This window comes from Aulonocara sp. 'chitande type north' Nkhata Bay, linkage group LG2 (genome assembly GCF_057382095.1).
Source record: "Aulonocara sp. 'chitande type north' Nkhata Bay isolate Kocher_YH1m ecotype deep benthic linkage group LG2, A_spYH_male_GT1.1, whole genome shotgun sequence".
In the NCBI taxonomy this organism is placed as follows: domain Eukaryota; kingdom Metazoa; phylum Chordata; class Actinopteri; order Cichliformes; family Cichlidae; genus Aulonocara; species Aulonocara sp. 'chitande type north' Nkhata Bay.
In genome coordinates this window covers 18,798,140-18,817,617 of record NC_141345.1, presented here as the reverse complement: position 1 = coordinate 18,817,617, position 19,478 = coordinate 18,798,140, and the positions used below count along the sequence as shown (strand labels likewise).

The 19,478-nt window shown below is 43.8% G+C and overlaps 1 protein-coding gene across 5 annotated transcripts in view; it reads right to left on the bottom strand.

The window, feature by feature from the left end:
• Nucleotides 1–19,478, bottom strand: part of LOC147337642 (connector enhancer of kinase suppressor of ras 2) — a 66,170-nt gene that overhangs the window by 22,268 nt on the left and 24,424 nt on the right. For 4 of the 5 annotated variants that reach the window (XM_086307489.1, XM_086307465.1, XM_086307461.1 and 1 more), the window contains exons 6-13: nt 16,734–16,853; nt 14,661–14,720; nt 14,459–14,527; nt 10,481–10,627; nt 3,787–3,914; nt 3,458–3,669; nt 1,402–1,488; nt 385–593 (exon numbers count right to left, since the gene is read on the bottom strand). In XM_086307489.1, the coding sequence (XP_086163615.1) occupies nt 385–593; nt 1,402–1,488; nt 3,458–3,669; nt 3,787–3,914; nt 10,481–10,627; nt 14,459–14,527; nt 14,661–14,720; nt 16,734–16,853 (1,032 nt within the window). The remainder of the gene's footprint in view (nt 1–384; nt 594–1,401; nt 1,489–3,457; nt 3,670–3,786; nt 3,915–10,480; nt 10,628–14,458; nt 14,528–14,660; nt 14,721–16,733; nt 16,854–19,478) is intronic. The other variant, XM_086307473.1, reaches the window with a different exon arrangement.

Below are 19,478 nucleotides of genomic sequence, written 5' to 3'. Positions count from 1 at the left end.
ATGTGTTTTGGTTTCCTCTTCTTCAACTGACATTATCTTGATGACAGCACGTGTTGCTCCAAAAATTCTGTATACGTCCAGGATTAATGGTGCCTTCACAAATGTCATGCATTCATTAATGTCTACAAATGCCATCAGATGCTGGCTTTTGAATTTTGTGCTGACAGCAAAGTGGACTTCCCCTCTCTTTGGCTCCTTTATATGTTCTCCATATGACTATAAGGCTCTATCAAGAATGTCAGTCTAAATTGGTTTGACTATGGGACAGTTGTTTCACTTGGACACAGTCTGTTTTAAAATAGCTTGTGTCCTGATGAAGGTGGATAAAACTTACTCGCCCTGTATTTAAAGGCAACAATAAACGTTCAAAACTAATGTACTTACAGGCAAAGCTTCAGGTGGCTGGTCTAGGAGCAGGGTGGAGGACAGCATGGAGGGGCTGATGGGAAAACTAGGGCTGCTGGGATTACGGCTCTTACGCCTCGAGCGTCTGGTGGAATCCCGGCGGCTCTCTCTGCTCGGACCCTCGGGTTCTTCCTCGATCACCAGGATCTTGTCGTCACTAAGGTAGCGCAGGAGGGAGTTGTCTGAATCTGTATGGAAGAGGAGGGGGATTGAAGGGACATGGACATTAGATGATGGACAGGATCGATAGATTGGATGACAGTAAGAGGAAAACCACAGAGGGGGGGAGATAGCATATAAGAGCCAAAGGAGAAGCCCTGAGCAGAGCGGAAACAGACAAGACTGAATAGACCCTTACAGATAAAAACCCAACAGAAAAGGATAAAAGTGCCTCAGAGCTGTTGCATCTGACATGGCGCCACAGCTGGGGACATACATCTAATCTGTCTGCAGTGATTATGTTGATTTGGGAGGCACCACAACAACTAAATCTTGTTGGTCACAGAAAGTTTTATACTGCTTTGGCTCCACATAGACAATGCATCTTACCTAATTTGCTTCTTATCCGAACACTTAAATATTAGAAAACGAAAAAGTTACAGAGAGAACGAGAAGGAGAGGGAGAAGGGCAGAACCCCAACATTTGTATTGTGCTTTAATATTATTCATAGACTCTCTGATGGCAGAGTTGTGGATCCCCAGCTGAATACAAATTGAGTATTGCCGCAAAAAAAGGTGAAGCTGGGTAAAATCGGGAACATTGAAATATCCACATTTCCAGGGCAGCTGTATAAATGCAGTCGCTTTGCATTTATGTTCGTTTTTCACCCTGTCAGATACATACCTGGTAGATATGTATCCTCACACAACCACACCACCATGGATAACCAGAAGATGAGCTGAAATGTGTTGAGCTGAGTATGAAGCAAAGCACCAGTCTGAACAGTGTGTGTGAGGGCTGTGCTTTAGCATGTATAGGTGTTTGTGTGTGTGTACCTCGGCTCCCTCTCTTGCCCATGCTGGGTTCCTTGGCCTCGGCCATCCAGTTATATTCGGGAGGCATGGAAACGGGTCTGAGGTCACCTGGAAGTACCAATCATCAATCAGATAGTCTGCTATGGGGGAGGAACTGGAGGTGGGGTGTTTTGCAGGACGCAGCGACTAAGAGACAGAGTGGGACACAGCTGGTGGGGCAGACAGGTGGGAGCGAAGGTGTGTGCAGGTAGGGGGTTGGGCAGACTCTCGGGGGACTTACACAGCTTGCAAGGCGAGTGTCGAGTAAGGCCCCGTAATTAGGCTGAATTTATATTTTGTTGTCACTTAATTTCATTCGTATTTCAACAAAGCTTGACGGTGTCTTGAGTCACTCATTTCTTTATATTTTGCTTCCAAGGAGTCAGATTTTTGTGCAATTTTTAAAAGTGGCCTTGAGCAATAGTTCTCCAGCCTTTCTTGAGGTCTATCAAAGTTTTTCTTAGGACTTTGGCTGCTTTGTCAATCATTTGCAGTCCAGTACTGATACCTGAAAACGTGCGAGATCCTTCCTGCCGATGCCAAACAATGTTGGCCACAAATATTCTGTAAACAACACAACCCTGCTGGGTGACTCACGATGCCATCTCACAGCAGTGTGGGGCCAAGCTGGTGGCCATCATGAGGAGGAGGTCTCAGGCGTTTGTGCGTGTGTTCGGTTTATCCACAGCTACTGAGGCCCCCCTTTGTTAAACGAATAAACTGTTAAATTGCCACTATCTCAGACTTTAATCATCCAATCCAAGAAACGACACCAAACGAGAATCAGTAGCAGAATAAACTGTTTCCCCGTTTAAGGGTTAATAAACATGTTTCATAATGGTATAAGATTTATTGTCATCCACTGAAAAACCGTAGAAACTCAGCTATATTCAGCGGCAGGTATTCCAGGATGTGGCAGTTGAAAGCTGGGTTTATAGCTTTACATGTCACTTTGCACAACCTGTGCATAACAAGGCAAAAAACCACGAGGATGCTCCTGGTTGTGCTTGAAACCTTGAACTCTAACCGAACACAGCTAACAGTATCACAGGTCACTTTCTTTCACCAGTGATGACAGCTCAGTTTGAAGCAAAAATTTTATGTTTTCTTCCTACAAAAATCGAGGTCCACGGTGAGATCACAAAGTGCACAGTGCAGAAGAGACAAAACAAACATCGATCTAAAAATAGCAGCTGCACTGGAAGTGGCCCAGAGGTGCACGAGAAGATGACTTTGAAAGGGAAACTGATTAAATTCAAATCAGGCATGTTGTCTGTTCATAATGCCATGGTCCTGCAACTTCATTTAGCAATCCCCTCTCTTTGCCTTTGGAGGTATAGAAAATGCTAGCATATTCCACTATAGTATAGATATCCATGCTAGCATGTTAGCTGCTATTGACATTGCTAAAGTATATACTGTTGCACTCATGTCTGACATGACAGGTATTTTTTTAACCCATCATTTCTTTCTCAGCCACCATCCTGGTAAAGATTTGTCATGCTGTTTTGCCTGGCACAAAACGACACATGAAACATACGAGGACATTCTTGCATATGTAATCGCTAATATTAGTTTCATTTTGCCACTGTGCTCTCAGACTGCCTCGCTAAAGAGATGATAAAGTAATGTTGCCTTCTGACTCAGCTTCAATGACCCTCATCCTGCATGCCATATAGCTGTGCCTGAATAAACTCAGAGGAAGGGTGCATTACAGGAAGCTTTGGAAGTGATCTGGAACGAGGGTGGACACAGGTGGTGGGGCAGACAGGGAGCTGGAGACAGTTTATTTGGATTGACTGTTTGGCGTGTGATTTTGCTTTGCTTTTGGCACATGTGTCCGCCGGAAAATGACACAAAGGAGCAGAGCCATGAAGCGGGTGATGAACAAACATATAAGGAGGAGCTCTGAGAGCATGGTGAAAAGAAAAGGTGAGAGAGCTTGTGGGAGAAAGCATGATTTTTTTTTCCATTACAAACACAGACCCAGAGCCATTCCTGCTCCATCCATGCCGCCTGGTCACGCTTGACCTCTTACCGTGGGTAGGGGTCTTATCTCGCCGACGAACCCCCGTATTGCGACCCCTGTCATAGTCAGGTCCCGGCGGTCCATCTCCTTCCAGCAAGGAGAAGTACTGACCGCTGTCCTGGTCCAGGTAGTAACTGACCGCCTCTGAACCTTTAGAGCCCGACTGGGAGCTAACGCTGTAGCGGCTGATGTCGTCACATGACATCAGACCCATCTCCTCCCTGGGGAGAGACAGCACAGCTTGTCATCACCGCTGTCATGAGTGTACTCATCATCGTTGTATCATAATAATCAATGTAATGGTCATCATCAGACATCTGCCTGTGTGTGAGGCTGACCTGGTGCTATAGAGTCCGGAAACAGGAGAGAGGATATAGACGTCCTGCATGCTGGGGGCATCCATTTTGGACATGCCCAAAGTTCCACCGGGTGTAGGTGAGGTGCTGGTGGGGCTGGTCGGGACCGGCTGAAGAGAGAGAACAGAAGAACAGAGAGAAAGGACGAGTCTTTAATGGGAGGATGGTGAGGGATCTCAGAGCACAACCTGCAGTAAGTGAGCATTAGAGCTTTCCCTGCTTCACAGAAAAACAAACAAGCACACAGTTTACGGTCCTACAAGGGAATGGAGCCTTTTATTTGTGATATCCTGCTCGCGCTGCACCTGGCATTTGTTTTAAGAGCGAATCACAAACAAGAGCGTTATCTCCACACCGCTGTCATGTCGCCTATGTTGTTTTTCCCTTTTTAAATACCTGCCTACCCCAAGTTCAGTCACTTCACCACCCTGTCATTTTGTCTCAAGCCTCTTCGTTCACACAGGCCTCTCCACGTCTGTTCCCATGACAACCCCTCCTTCTCCCATGCTCTCTTTGCTCTTCCTCGGTTCTCACCCCTCTGTAAACCCCTCCCTGCATCCCGTGCCACAAGAAAAAGCGGGGACAGAGGGAAAGTAGTGTAGCCTCCTACCTATGCTTGACTCAAGGACACCCATTTGTCACAGAGTCCTCCGTGAGGAGAGGATGCCTCACCTCTGATGTCACTGCGACTCAGTCCAAGTTTATAAACAAATTATATTAATTCTCAGACAAAACAGTCGGGGGTGGCAAATGCTTAGCTCGTGCCGCCACCCCTCCACCCCTGAGGAAGAGGCTTACAGATTTAGAAAAATGAAGTGTTTTACTGTCAGAGGAGTACGCTCCATTTTAGACGGAGACGACACAAGTGAAGACAGATAAACAGATATGAAGCCTGAGCAACGGCAAAGTGGGCAGTGCTCCCATTACGAAAGCCCGTGGTTTCATCATTTCATCAGCAGCGTATTAATCAAATTCATTTCATATTCCAAACTTTCCATCCTCTCCTCTCCCCTCTCTCTCCCTCGCCTCTATCCCCCAGGCTGCCTCTGTCTTCCTCTTCTCTCTCCCGCACAGCCCTCCACTCATAAAGGCAGCTTACAGTAAGACGGCTTCACGATAAATAATGAAGGCGAGCTGGGAAGAGAACGACATGAGAGAGCAAATGAAATAGGACAAAGAGAGAAAGGGAAAGAGTGCTAGAGAGTGAGAGAGAGCACGAGAGACAAAGAGGGAAAGAGGTGGGGGAGCTGTGCAGTTTGGTGACTCGAACTGAGTCTGAAAACAGTAATTTAGTGATTACAGCCCACTGCTCCCTGCATGGGAAAGGGATTGGGGGTAGAAGTAGGGAGAGATGGGAGTAACACAGCAGGAGAAATTCTAGTCTGTTAAAACAACACTTAAAGCATTTGACCCCCGCTGTGTCCACTCTAGACTACCTAAGAATCTACCACTAAAACCTTTCCCAGACCAATTTTCCTAGCACGCACACACACACACACACACACACACACACACACACACACACACACACACACACACACACACACACACACACACACACACACTTGACAAAGTAAAGGCCTTAAACGCTTAAGAATGTTTCAAAAAAGGGGAGTTATTAAATTGAATGTTTTACCATTCCTTGGATTCTTTTACTGAGTTAAGTTCAGTGAGCCTGTAATTTTCAAGTCACAATAGGCCTTATCCACTGCAGACAATTTGGTGTGTTAGAGTATAAAAAGCGTCCATGTTTCACAGGAAGCCATGCCGTTTATCGTTCATCCGGATGTCAAACACTGCTGCACTGCCTGATATGTCAGAGTGTCGTTTCCTGCCTGTTCCTTGGTTGTAGACAAGTTTTTTTTAAAAAGTGCTAATATAGTAAAATGCGACACCAAGCAGTCCTTTACAGTGAGACTGTGGAACTGGCCCAAAACAGGTGATGCCCACACTGGCACAAAAAGACACCTTGTGTGTAATTTCTGATATTACACACTTTAATGAAATGGCAGTATTTGACCCGGCTGAAATATCAGGAAAGTCACCTTTGGTGTATCAAAATAACAACATAATGCCATTGAATAAAGCTATGTAACGCCATATTCAACTCAATTCAGTTTTATTTATATAGATACTTCATATTGTGGGGTAAAGATCCTACAATAAAAAATGGCCTGTATTTGTATAGTGCTTTACTAGTCCCTAAGGACCCCAAAGCGCTTTACACATCCAGTCATTCACACACTGGTGATGGCAAGCTACGTTGTAGCCACAGCCACCCTGGGGCGCACTGACAGAGGCAAGGCTGCCGGACACTGGCGCCACCGGGCCCTCTGATCACCACCAGTAGGCAACAGGTGAAGTGTCTTGCCCAAGGACACAACGACCGAAACTATCCAAGCCGGGGCTTGAACCGGCAACCTTCCGATTACAAGGCAAACTCTTGAGCCACGATCGCCCCAGAGAGAAAACCCTAACAATCATATGACCCTCTATGAGCAAACACTTGGCAAAAGGAAAAAACTCCCTTTTAACAGGAAGAAACCTCCAGCAGAACCAGGCTCCCGGAGAGAGGACAGTTTAGATCTGCACTAACATTTCTGTTCGATCAGCACAATAAACATGTTTTGACTAGAACTAAACTGTCATCACACCTTCACATTTTCCACATGATGTGTAAATATCACACAAGTAATTTGTGTTCTTGATAACAATCAGTATGTTGACATACGTGAAATGTGCAGCAATTCTTTCACACCCGATAAACGTTAACATGAGGGTTCCCGATGGTTAGGGACAAATGCAATCGCATGGCAAGATGCTGTAAACAGACCAAACTTCAGTCACGAGAACAACTGAGCAACAACATGGGAATAGAGCAGCTGCAAGAGAATTGAACATTAATGAATCAATGATAGGGAAGTGGAGGAAGCAAGAAAAATGAGTTGAGTAAAGTTTGACTTATCTGACTGTTTTGTTTTGCTTAACGCGCCTTATAATCCGGTGCTCCTTATGGTCCGAAAAATACAGTACTAATCTAAACTTAAACTCAGCTATAACATTTACAGACAAATCTAGCCCCCCAAAAATGTGCTGAAATAATAAACATTCAATCATAAGCACAGAAGTTATAAGCTACAGTGACTGATAAATAATGATAAATAAGCCATACTGTGACCCAGAGGGACACTCATGTCCACTTCATTATAGAAACCTGTTCAGCTGGTTGTTAATGCAAAAATCTATCTATTAGCCAATCACATGGCAGCAACTCAATGGATTTAGGAATTAGGCATGGTCAAGGTGCCCCGCTGAAGTTCAAATCAAGCATCAGAATGGGAAAGAAAAGTGATTTAAGTGACATTGAACCTGGCATGGCTGTTTATGCTACTCAAATAATCTCTTGTATACAACCAAGTTATACAGCAGAGCATCTCTGAACGCACAACACGTCGAGCATTGAAGCAGATGCCACTCTTTCAGCTAAGAACAAGCTATTGAGACTACAAATTGCACAGGCTCCCCAAACCTGGATAATTGAAGTTTGGAAAAATGCAGCCGGGTCTCATGAGTCTTGATTTCTGCTGCAACACTCGGAGTGGCAGGGACAGAATTTGGTGTGAAACAATGAGAAAACATGGATCCATCCTGCCTTGCATCAATGGTTCAGGCAGCTCATGGTTTAATAATATGAGAGATATTCTCCTGGCCCCTAACTATCAACTGAGCATTGTTTAAATGTCACAGCCCTATTTGAGGATTCTTGCTGACCATGTCTATCCCTTTGTGACAACAGTGTACCCATCTCCTGATGGCTGGATAACCCACCGTGTCAAAAAGCTCAAATGGATCCGTTTTTTGGGGGGATGCGGCGGACAGGATGTGCAAGAATCTGCTGCAAATGTTTTAAGCTATCATGTCAGTATGGCCCAATATCCCCCCCAGTATTAGCAAAGTGTACATAATGAAGTGGCCAGTGACTATATTTAAAGCAAGCCCATGTGGAAAAAATAGAAATGGCATATACCGATGTGTCAAATTAACAGTGTGACATTTGGAGAAATGTAATTATTTGCTTTAATGCCTCTAGTTAGATGAAGAGATTGATACCACTCATATGACTGCACTGAGTATGAAACTAGGAGCTGAAAACACCACACAGCACAATAACAGACCAAAAGAACGACTTGTGATTATTAAAAAAATAATAGAAATCAATAACTTCCCTCGCACTCAGCTAGCCAATCAATTAAGAGCTTCACTGCCAATACATGTTGCTCAAAATAGCAGGTTTTTTATCAAGAGTAATGGTTTATATGTCTGAGCATGTAACAGGTTTGTGAAAGCAGGGTCACAGACAACGTGTGGCGCATGTGTGACCTGTGACGTGGATGCTCTCAGTAACACATACATGTTGCAGCAGCCCAGAAGACATTCATGCAAGAATGCACGCATGCGGTATGCATCATCACGGTAATCCTCGTGTTCTCTTTTAAAACCCTTTCACATGTAATGACAGTGAATCATCAAATTGCTTTTACTCCTTCCTGCTGCTCACAAACCGGCACACACATAGAAAGAACGAGAGAGAGAGCAAAGGAGAGAGATATGTCATTATTTAGTAGAATAAAAGACGTTGCCATGGAAGGATTTCGGGAGCTTGGAATCACATGATAACATGCCGAGATAAATTGTTTCCTTTGTGGATTCAGTTATAATCCAGCTGTACATTTGCCACATTTCAGCTAAATTTCGCAGCCCTTACAATTCATCCTCCAAAAATGAGCTCAGAGGTGCGAGTGCGCATGTCTTCTCTATGTGTGTTTGATTTGGAAGCGTGCATGTACAGTAATGCATCCAAAAACCAGCGCTTACACAGTGAAGTGACCCAGTTCCCTCGCCTCTCAAAGGAGCAACGGGTCCGATGACGGGGAATCATCTCTCCGCATGCATGCACAAACACGTACAGTAACACACTTGCTCCGACACCCAGATGGACAAGCGTGCATGCGGCCAAGCTCAGCAATGTGCGCACACCCACCTCTCTCCACCGCACACACACACACATGCTCACACACAAACAGGCTGTTTAGCAAGATATTTTGGATTCAGTGAATTATCTACAGTATTTGCTGAGTAGCAGCTCTTGTTTCAGAGCCAGTGGAGCTGCCTGTAGTTGCTTATGAATAATTAAGAGATCCAGTCTTTTTGAGAGAGAACAAAACTAAAACACTCCTTTCTTCTCTTCTCCAGCAGATATCTCTGCGCTCTGATCTGGGCCCCTCATGGCGCGTTTATGTCTAAGCAGTCCATCAGAGTAGAATTCCCACAATCCCCTGCTATTGCATAAATATAACAATAGGCTCCTGATGACAACTCGGGGGCCGTGATAACAAGGCAGCAACCTGGAAACGAGAAGAGTCTTTTACCTTGTTATGATCTTTCACCTTGTGGTGATGAAGTTGAGCGCTATTGCACATCGCTACCCAGAAGCTGCAAGTTCTGCATACACTTGCATGCATGCCACCTAATAATGCAGTTATATGCTCACAGAAAGCACAGAATAAAAAAGGAGCATACGAAAAAATAAAAACAAACAAAAAAACCCTCAAAAAGCTAAAGAGCAGCTGAACAGAGATCAAAGCATACATGTAGCATGTAAATGAATTAGCCTGATGCTGAGATAAAAATAGCAGTGCAACACAGGATCTTGACAAAACATTTGGCGCTTCAGAGAGCACTCAGGCAGCATCAGACTAGCCCTCGCCTCACCCCTCCGTCCGTCTCGGCACAGCTCGTTCTTTCTGTGTGCCTAAATTGCTCAGTGATATTTCTGGGCGGCGAGTGACAGATTAACAAAGTATTTGCCCTTAAGTGAAATGTGTACACCCACTACGAGCTGCGAGACTTCAAACAGGCGTTCCACCTTTAAGATCTACAGTACATTAAAAATTTACTCGTCTTTGACAATGAGACGATCTCTGGGGCAAAGGTTGAATGAATCGGGACTAAAGTCTCAATAAATCTGAATGTGAGCAGGAGGGGAGTGGGATGGGGACCCCTCGGATGACCTTTTGTTGCCTAAACTCTTTCTCTCCAGCATAAAACTTTAGGCCACGTTGCGCTATTTACATCCTTTACACAAGATCGAAATAAAGTGCAGATTTAATTAGGTAGTTTACTGTCCACTGCTATGATTTTTTAGCATTATTGCTGTTTAACAAAAAAAAAGCAAGCCTTCTGTATGCCTAAATTCTCTTCAGGTTGAGCATTAGCTGCCTACGCATTTGTGAATGGCTTTGAACGCTGCCAGCAGTGTGGCAAATGGTAAAAAAGATTTCTGATACAAGGTCAATCAGGGAATAAGTTTCTTTTAAAACAATATTCGTTTAAAATGCCAGGAGCAGAATGCAGAGTGTGGGCAGTAAAAGCAAGAGTGAGAGTGAGTCAAAGATGGAAGTACTACACAGGTTACTACATGTGAATTTACACTGTAGCTGTCGAGTGTGCTGATAAGGATGCATGAGACTAAACAGAAGGGGAGTAATACAAGTAATACAAGTTTCTGACATCTCCGTTCACATTTTAGTCACAGTAATTCTTCAAACTGAGTCTGACCGTTTGTCCGGTCAGCATGCGAGACATTAATGCGTCTGTGAGTTGTGCTGGTGTTTACCTGCAGGCCCAGTGGTTTCCAGCGGACGTTCCTGAGCAGAGCTGGTGTGGAGCTCAGGGTGTTCTGGGGCCTTTTCTTCAGCGTGAGGATGACTCCACATGGGTCCTCTCTTAGAGCATTCACCAGGTTCTTCAGTTGCCAGCCCACCTGAGAAACACACATACCAGGCTCCCGAAACGACTGCTGCAAACTGCTACACAATGAATCAGGCTCATCTGAATCTGTTGTGGAAAACCACCATGCACAGCAGCAGATATAGGACTGACTGCTGCTGCAAACCACCACACACATGCTTTTGATACTGCTTGTCCAAAAGAGTGTATGTTTCTAGGACATATTATACATTTGTTTTTCCAGACAGAGAGTAATAATAGTATGAAAGAAATTATTAGAAAAGCCACTGGAGCAGCTCTAGTATACAGCTTAGACAAACCAGCATCCTGTGAGGAACTTCTGTTTTAAATGTCCAATAGATAGATATCATCACTGCCAGCCAGTTCCATTCATGTTATACACAAATATTCCCTACAAAGATAGAATTATCTAACATGCTAACTTCATACCTACCTAAATAGTACCTGCTAGCTTTCAAAATATCACCTGCTTTCACTCTCTGGTATGTCTGTCTTGTAAGATTTGTTAATGTGATTGGTCAAAATTGGTTAGTTGACACGCAGTGATGGACAGCTAAGTTTATTTTTCACTAGTGCCTGGCCTTATCCGAAAACTTTCCAAGCATGATTTCCAGCCAAGTTGACTTTCAGTCCGTTTTCTTCTGCACTCAGTGTCACAGGGTTGCTGTAGCCTATGCCAGCTGTCATAAGGCAAAAGGCAGGGTTGCCAGTTTGTGGCAGGGCTAACAAATTGAGACAGAAAAATTTTACAGTCACATTCACACCTATGGCCAATTTAGAATCCCCAATTAAACCAATATGCATTTTTACTGTGGAAGCAAGTCAGATTACCCGGAAAGAACCCACAGGTGTGCATGTAATACCATCTATAATAAACCTCTAATTTGCAATTTCTGAAACTAGTTACCAAATTAGTTTAGAGTTTGCTATTTAACTCAAAGCTAAAATTCGATGTAGTCTAATACAAGCACGTCTAACCTAAAAGGAAAAAATGTTCCGATTTAATAGTTGCAAACATACAAGCTGCAACACAGAGTGTTTGAATGCTAAACTTTGTAGCCTTAAGTAAAGCAAAAAACTGACCACAGTGGCCCCACTGGTCTAGAAGAAGTGTCATATTTAAATAGAGGGTTGCTTAGTCAGTATAGTTAGGCCTAAGGAATGCAGAAAAGAGAGAGAGAAAGGAGTGCTGACTGCAGCAATTCTGGCCGGCCTGTCTCCAGAGCTCGAAGTAGTCGTCAGGCCATTGATTGGCTACACTGGTCTCAGCCACTGTAAATGTCCGCAGAGGCCACATACACTCGCATGCACACTCAGCCACACACAGAGACAGAGCTGCTCTGACCTTATTCCTGACATAATGATGGCCTGTGTCGGCCTGTAGCGTCCACTTTCCCCCTCTCCAGTTCAGAGCTCTGAGTTCAGTCAGTGTTCAAATGCAGGAAGAGCCTGGGTCAAAGTGAGTTACTGCTGTCTGTTCTCTCCTGCCACTTAAACCAAAAAGGGATTATTCCTGGACACACTAAAACTGGTGCCATTCATCTGTGCTGTAATTTACCAATGTGAACTGTTGAGCTCAAGCTCAAATCCTTGTGCGAGGGGTAAGGACATTTATCAAACAGAAGTGTGGAAACAAATAGTTCCTGTCATCTAAACACCTTCAAGCATCGAAAGCTAGCTTTGAATGTCTGGTCAGATTTTAAATCTTGTTTACGATACATTAATCAGCTCCTGATTTGAAATAAAAGTCGACTCATTTTAGACAAAGCTTTAAAGAGCTGTGTACGCTCACAGAACATTTACCATTTAAGCATTTTGGCCTCTTTTATAGTAGGAAAACTTCAACATGTTGGGACATTCTTGTCGTGCTTGGCTGCTGAGCTGATTGCTAGCAAACTGTTTAGCATGAAGTGATAATCACACAACAATTAGCCAAGCTTAGTGTAATCACTTGGGAAATGGTGGAAACAGGTAGCTCAAATCTGACAAAATGTAGAAAAAAACAAACAAAAAAACCCCCTTTATATCAGTGCTTCTGAAGTTTAACAATTAGTGCAATATCTTGTTTGTTGAAGCAAACGCTGCCCCCACCTGATTTAGCTATGCTAAGCTAATCCTGTCGTATCTGTAGTTTTGAAGCTACATGAGTTGATAAGACTGTGGTTCGATTTCCTTTCCTTGATTTTTATGCAGCTAAACTGCGAGTGAGCTGAACTCGACTTTTATCAAGATAAACTTTTGTTTCTTCCATGACTTTAAGCTCCACAGCAACATAGTGCATTGTAAACTACAAGGGCTCACACAGCTACTGGTAACCAGCCCAGTTTAGGTCTCCTCTCTTATCCAAATACACAGATAGCAAAGGGAAGCAGGGAGAGACCTACCAAAATAACAGAGCATAAACTGCTGCTGGAGAGCTTTTTTCAAATCCCAGGGGTCTTCATTATTTTCCCAGATGCTATTACCTCCACATAATTATGCTGCCTCTTCAAACAATCAGTTTTTTATTTGAGCAAATTCCACATTTTTCCTCAGAAAACGAGCTGAGCTAAAAAAAACAACTCCCTGTTTTGAAGTGAGTCTCCAAAATCCCTCATTCACAGACACGAAGGCAGCGTTGTTGCTTAATAGGCCTACATGATGATTCCATAATGTAACGGAATTTGTACGATCCATATTCACACTAATGTAATTTTAACTTTGAAGGCTGATAAGATGAACTTATCAATTGCTGTTGACAGTTACAGTTTACTGGTGGTGTGTATCCGTCTTTACTCTTTAGCAGCTCAATTTGGGATTGAACGAAGAGCTGTGTTGACTGGAGACTTCCCTCTGCTGTCTCTCCCCCCTCTTCTCTTTTTCTTTTATCCCCTTACTCTTCTCCCCAAGTCCCTCTTTACTTCCTCCTCCCTCCCACCAACTCTCCCAGCTCTGCCTCAGCATCTCAGCCTCCCCCAAATGCTTCAGCCCCCCCCACCGTACACGCACACACACCTCTGTTTCCCCCACTGCTTATCTCCTACCCCAGAGTGAGGTATCAGAGTGGTGAGGGTCTAGCTGAGGGAGTAATGAAGGGTTGGAGCTGAGAGCCTGGCAGGGTGCGATCTGCACCGTCACCCCGAGGAGAGAGAGACAGAGATAACACCTACCTCCCTCACATGTCAATCAGAACCGCTCCCAAGCCCCTGCATGCATGCTTTCGCATGAGCAACACCTATCAAGATGCACAAGGAAATTCATATGGGGAAAAAAGCAGACAAAAGACGTCTGCACACAGACACAACACTCCCCCCTTCAGAAAACTCATATAAACACTGGAACAAATTGTTTGTGCCCGAGCTGACAGCACAGGCAATAGATAGGCACGTTCAATCACATGCCCTCACAAGCCATCGTTCCATTTAAAATGGCTGCCCATTTCTCTGCTTTTCTCTGATGTGATGAGTTATAGGCAGAATACAGCTTTTCACATATGAAAGTGGAACATGGGCTCTCATTTCAAACAGGATGCCTCCTTCAGGGTTTTTTTTTTCTGACAATAGGAAGAAATTCCAGAAAGAGTGAGCAGATAATCACACTGGTCTGAATAAAGGTCTTCTAACAATTGCCCTATAATCTGCTCCTGCCTCTAGCCTAATTAGCCTATATAGCAACACAGGCACAGGACAGGAAGCACCATGGTGGCAGCAGTGGTGGTGCCGGCAGATATTATGTACCTTGGCACCTCCTTAACATAGCACATAATGGGAACAAAAGACTGCAGTCACGGTGGAAACAAATGGAAAGGACCTTTTCTGTAATTTTTTATGCCTTCAGTGTTGTGTTTGGCAGGTCTTTAGCTCACCACTGTCTGGTGGTTGACTTGGATCACCTCATCCCCTGGATGGATCTTCTTACACTGATCTGCTGGAGACTGCAGAGGCAAAAAATGGAGGACAAAAACAGACAATGGAAACAAATTTAGGCGAATACTGAGGCAACAAAATCGGTGTTATATTGGGGTTGGTGGAGCATCAACCTTTCAAATGAGTGAAGCAAAAACTCACATTCTCTGTGGTTCCGGTGATAACATGGAGTCCATCATATGTTGATTTTATATACATCCCCTGAAGCGCAAGCAAACACAGGTAGGCAGGGTGGATTTAGTATAAGAGTACACAGGGAAATACATCATATGTACAGTACTGTGCAAAAGTCTTGAGCTGCCGTTCGTGTTTTTATATTTTGCTAGATAAATGGGAAATAGGTGCACCGGTTTATGAGTGGTTTACACAGTAATATAAGGGAAAAACAGAGTTTGCATAATACTGACAAACTTGATTGTTTAATACAGCATGAACTCTCTTAGCCAAGCTTTATTCTAATTTCTACAAGTAGTCTTCAGGAATAGTTCCCTAGGCTTGCTGAAGGACATTCAAAGCTCTTCTTTGCACGTTGACTGCCCTTTGCTTTGTTCTCTGTAAAGATGATCCCACAATGCTCTAATAACATTGAGGTCCAGGCTCTGTAGAGGCCAATCCATGACTGATAGAGGTCCATTGTGTGATTTTCTACACAGGTATGCTGTTACTGTACTGGAAGTGTGTTTGGGATCATTGCCACGTTGAAAAATGAAGCTGTTGCCAATCAGACACCTTATAGACAAGACACCGGAAGCGAACCAATATTTCCATCCCGAGCAAAATCCACCTTTTCCGGACACTGATCCTGCCGATTCTACTCTATGGATCCGAAACGTGGACGGTGCTCAAAGTGGACCTCAACAAACTCAAAGTTTTCCAGATGCGTTACCTTCGGCAAATATTGCGAGTATCACTTCGAGACCGCCTTCGAAATGAGGACATCCGACGGATGTGCGACAACCAACCACCAATCGAGGAGCAAATTCAAAAACGCAGATCGCGATGGTTTGGCCATGTGTGTCGAATGGACGCGAGCCGACTACCACACCAACTCTTCTGGTGTAAACGACCCACCCAGTGGAGAATCCAACAAATAGCACCAAAGAAAACATGGGTAAAACAGGTTGAAGATGACGTCAGAGATTGCAGAATAAATCTCGACAAGGCCAGGACAATCGCCAACGATCGTCATGCATGGAAACGAGTTGTGAAGGAAATTCGACATCCATTGGCACCCACCATTGGCGTATTGGCTTAGGAGCCGATCCAGGCCTAACGCCAGCTAGGGATCAAAGAAGAAGAACAAGATTGATAGATAAGACACCACCAATGGCTTGAAATGCAGCCTAAACCACGACAGAGCCTCCACCGTGTACATACATGTTGAAAATTACTTGAACAGAAATTTCCAGTTAGGATTCATCACTCCATCAGACCTGTTGCCACATATTTTCAGTCCAGTTCTTGTGTAATTTGCTATCAGTTTCTCTCTGTTTTACATCCTTCCTTGACAGTCACCCTACCACATAGACCATTTCTGATGAGGCTTCAGTGAGCAGTTGGTGGATCAGCTGAAGGACCAGATACATTTCTCAGGTCTTCTGTCAGGTCTTTGCTGGAGGTTTTCCTATTTCTTAAGGACATGACTTCTCGTCTGCTGTAGATAGTTTTTTAGGCTTACCAGTTTGACTTTTGTCCAGGATGCACTGCACACAATGGCAGGATACAAGTTTTTTGTCTAGAACTTCTTTGGCATTTTCAAGACCTCTGCACAGTGCTGCATATTTATCCTTTGACCTGAAAAGTGAGAACTTCAGACCTAGTTAGGAAATATTTGCTGTGAGACTTCAACTGTACAGATGGATCATTTTAAAGGAAAGGCTAACACAAAGTTTCCGGATAGCCAAGAACCACCAAAACACTCAAACCGCCGGTCCAAATTCTGCACTCTTACTTGACTGGGCTTTCTATGAGACTACAGTTTTACGATACTTGCAAAAAATAAACCAAGACCTGGAGCCTGGAAAATGTAAATTAAGAGCTGTATAAGTGCTTCCTGGAAGACTTTTAGGTTAGAAGATGCTATGCAACTACAGGTTGCCTTTCACAGTACAAATATAATTTAATCGATTGTCGAAATAAAGTACTTGTTGATATATGCAGTTTTAAAACAGCCTTAGTTTGTTTGATTGTGTGCATCTTCAAAGAGGTCCTCACCAGGCCTTCGTTTGGCATGATGCTGGTAAGGTGGACCACCTCCAGATGGGCAGACTGAGAGACCAGAGAGTCTGACGACAGAGAGATGATGTGATCGCATATCCCTGCTAAGGTCTTACACTGAAGATGGAGGCAAAGAGAGCAGGGAAAATGACAGGAAGAAAGAAAAAGACAGAAAAAGAGGAAGACAGAAAGTTATTGAGATTGGTTTTGGGCCGCAAGGGATGCTGTGACCTAGCTGGAGGAGGTGAAACAGACATTATTTCATCAGATTGTTCCACGTCGCCACTTCCATCAATCCAGCGCACAAACTGTTTCCTGTCACAGTCCGCCCGCAGGCATGCCCACAAGACACCGTCACAGACAGAACAACACATCAGCCGTACTAGCCAGCCTGAGGTGTTCAGTTGACATTTTCTAACGTCTAAATTACAGAGCACAGTTTCCATTTGTTTTTTTTATCAGTAACATTTGCCTGGATATCAATGAAACAAGCAAAAAAAGAAACATTGTAAAACTGCTGTATTTTTTCCCCACACTGCACTTAAAGCCTATTCCTAATACAAACAACATTACCCAATCCAAGCAGCACTCACAAAAAGCATTGCCTCACCTTGCCTGTTCTAAATAAACCTTGACTATATTTCAGGCTGTTTGTGTGCTCGGTCACGCATGCAAGTTCATTTATCTTTGCCTTCTAATCTTAGTTGATTGAATGCAGGTGGTTTACAGACACTGTTACCCTGCTTATCCTCCTTCATAGCATCTCTTTGTAGTGCATACACACATGCTAGCACACATGCACACACGCTGAAATGTAACAGGCATACATGGAAGACAGACTACAGCTACAGTATGCTTGTGACTAGCATGGCAGTGATGAACCCTGTATGAAATAATCTTCTGATCTACGTCCTAATGAGCATTTACCAGATTACAGTTACGAAACGAACAGAGGAGATCTTCAGTATACACACATGTGATACACACGGTGTGTGTGTACAGCTCACAGCCTATGATTCATTCAGTGTGAAAGAAAAAGGTGGAGAATCTTCGGCGAGCTGGCTATGTGATGCTGTCTCTCACACACACCTGCATCTTTTTTTCTGAGTCACTTATTTAAAGATCGCCTTGTCTGCTTAGTATTATGTTTATACAGTAATATTATGTTCTAGCCAGCATGTTCACGTTATGTAATGGCATACCCAGCTCAGGCACAAAACAGCATTTTGAGTTTTAGTGAGGGTGGGTTTAAAGGTTGGTTAGGGGTAGAAACAATGAGAAAAGGTGCATTTATAATCCCGTGTATAGAGCCATGCCAAGCTAAAGCTCAAGTGACAATATTGGGGCTGTACTTGTGCTCCTCTTTGATCATTAGACTAATAGTCCTAACCCGGGATTAATGCCGAGTAGAGAGACAAAAAGGCCACCAGTGCGGCTACTCTCAGCTCCTCTAGCTCTGACACCCTGGACCTTGATCTGACACGCCTCCCCAGCACCAGAGCACAGATTATAGGGAGGTTAACTTATGTGGCTGGCTGGCGTGAGATTTAAAAGCAGTCAAACAGAAAGCCAGACATAGTACACTGCCAAACGGATTAAGCTCTGGTGGAATCCCCCTCCTTCAACTGCACCACCACCACATTTCTTATTCCCATTCTCTCATGTGCTTTCATCCTCATCGACTCGCGCCTTCTATCTCATGCACATGTACACACCGAGCACGGTTGCATAATGCATCCTCTGCACATGCATGGTCTCTCACATACTCACACACACACTGCAGCAAGTATCAACCAAGACAGAGCGAAAGATGGAGAGGCAGAGAAGGGAAGAGGAAGAGAGAGAAAGAAGGAGAAAGGCAGGGAGGTGGGAGCGGGAGTCCGGGAGGAAAGGGGGAGAAAACAAGAGAAAGGGAAAACACACAACTAGGACAGTCTTATGTAATTCCTCTCATCCTTATGCATGCATGCACAAAAAACACTCACTCATACACACTTCATGCTCCATCAGACACAGACTCACACATATTCATATCTTATAGCTCTTCTTTTCTATCTCCCCCTCTCTCTCACACACACACACACACACACACACACACACACACACACACACACACACACACACACACACACACACACACACACACACTATCCTTGTCCATCTGATTGCTGCAGGCCGTGGTCTAAAAGAGAACAGAGTAGCAGTGAGTTTTGCATTATTGAGCAGAAGCTGAGATAGGTACAACTATCACTACAGTAAACAGTCTGTAATCCCCATGCTGGCTATACACTGGAGACTCTTAGATACTGTATGTCTGTCTGAATCAAACTGCATACAGTAGAATACTTGAGTGAAACTGTAAACCCAGTTATGTGAAATGACTGCATTGTAAGTAAGACTTCAGACCGAAATGAGAGCAGAATTTGAAGAATCACTCCCTTTAAAGCATTTCCTTTTAGAATAATCATATATTTATAGAGATTGTTACGATAGGCTATAGTATTGCTTTGCTTGTTTTTTTGAAGCTTTGTGCAATGTTGTCTGTAACATGTTACAAAGCAGCAGTACTCAGATTACATTTGCATTGAAATGAGCAACATGATGTTTCCAGTCAATCTGTTACTGTCTCCATTGTTGCGTCAAAAGACAAAAAAGAGAAAAAAAGAGTCTTGCTTGGGGTGATGATAAGTCTGTTAGCTGCTGTCAGCCGCTAACATGCTCTACTTCAAAATTTGAAGAAGC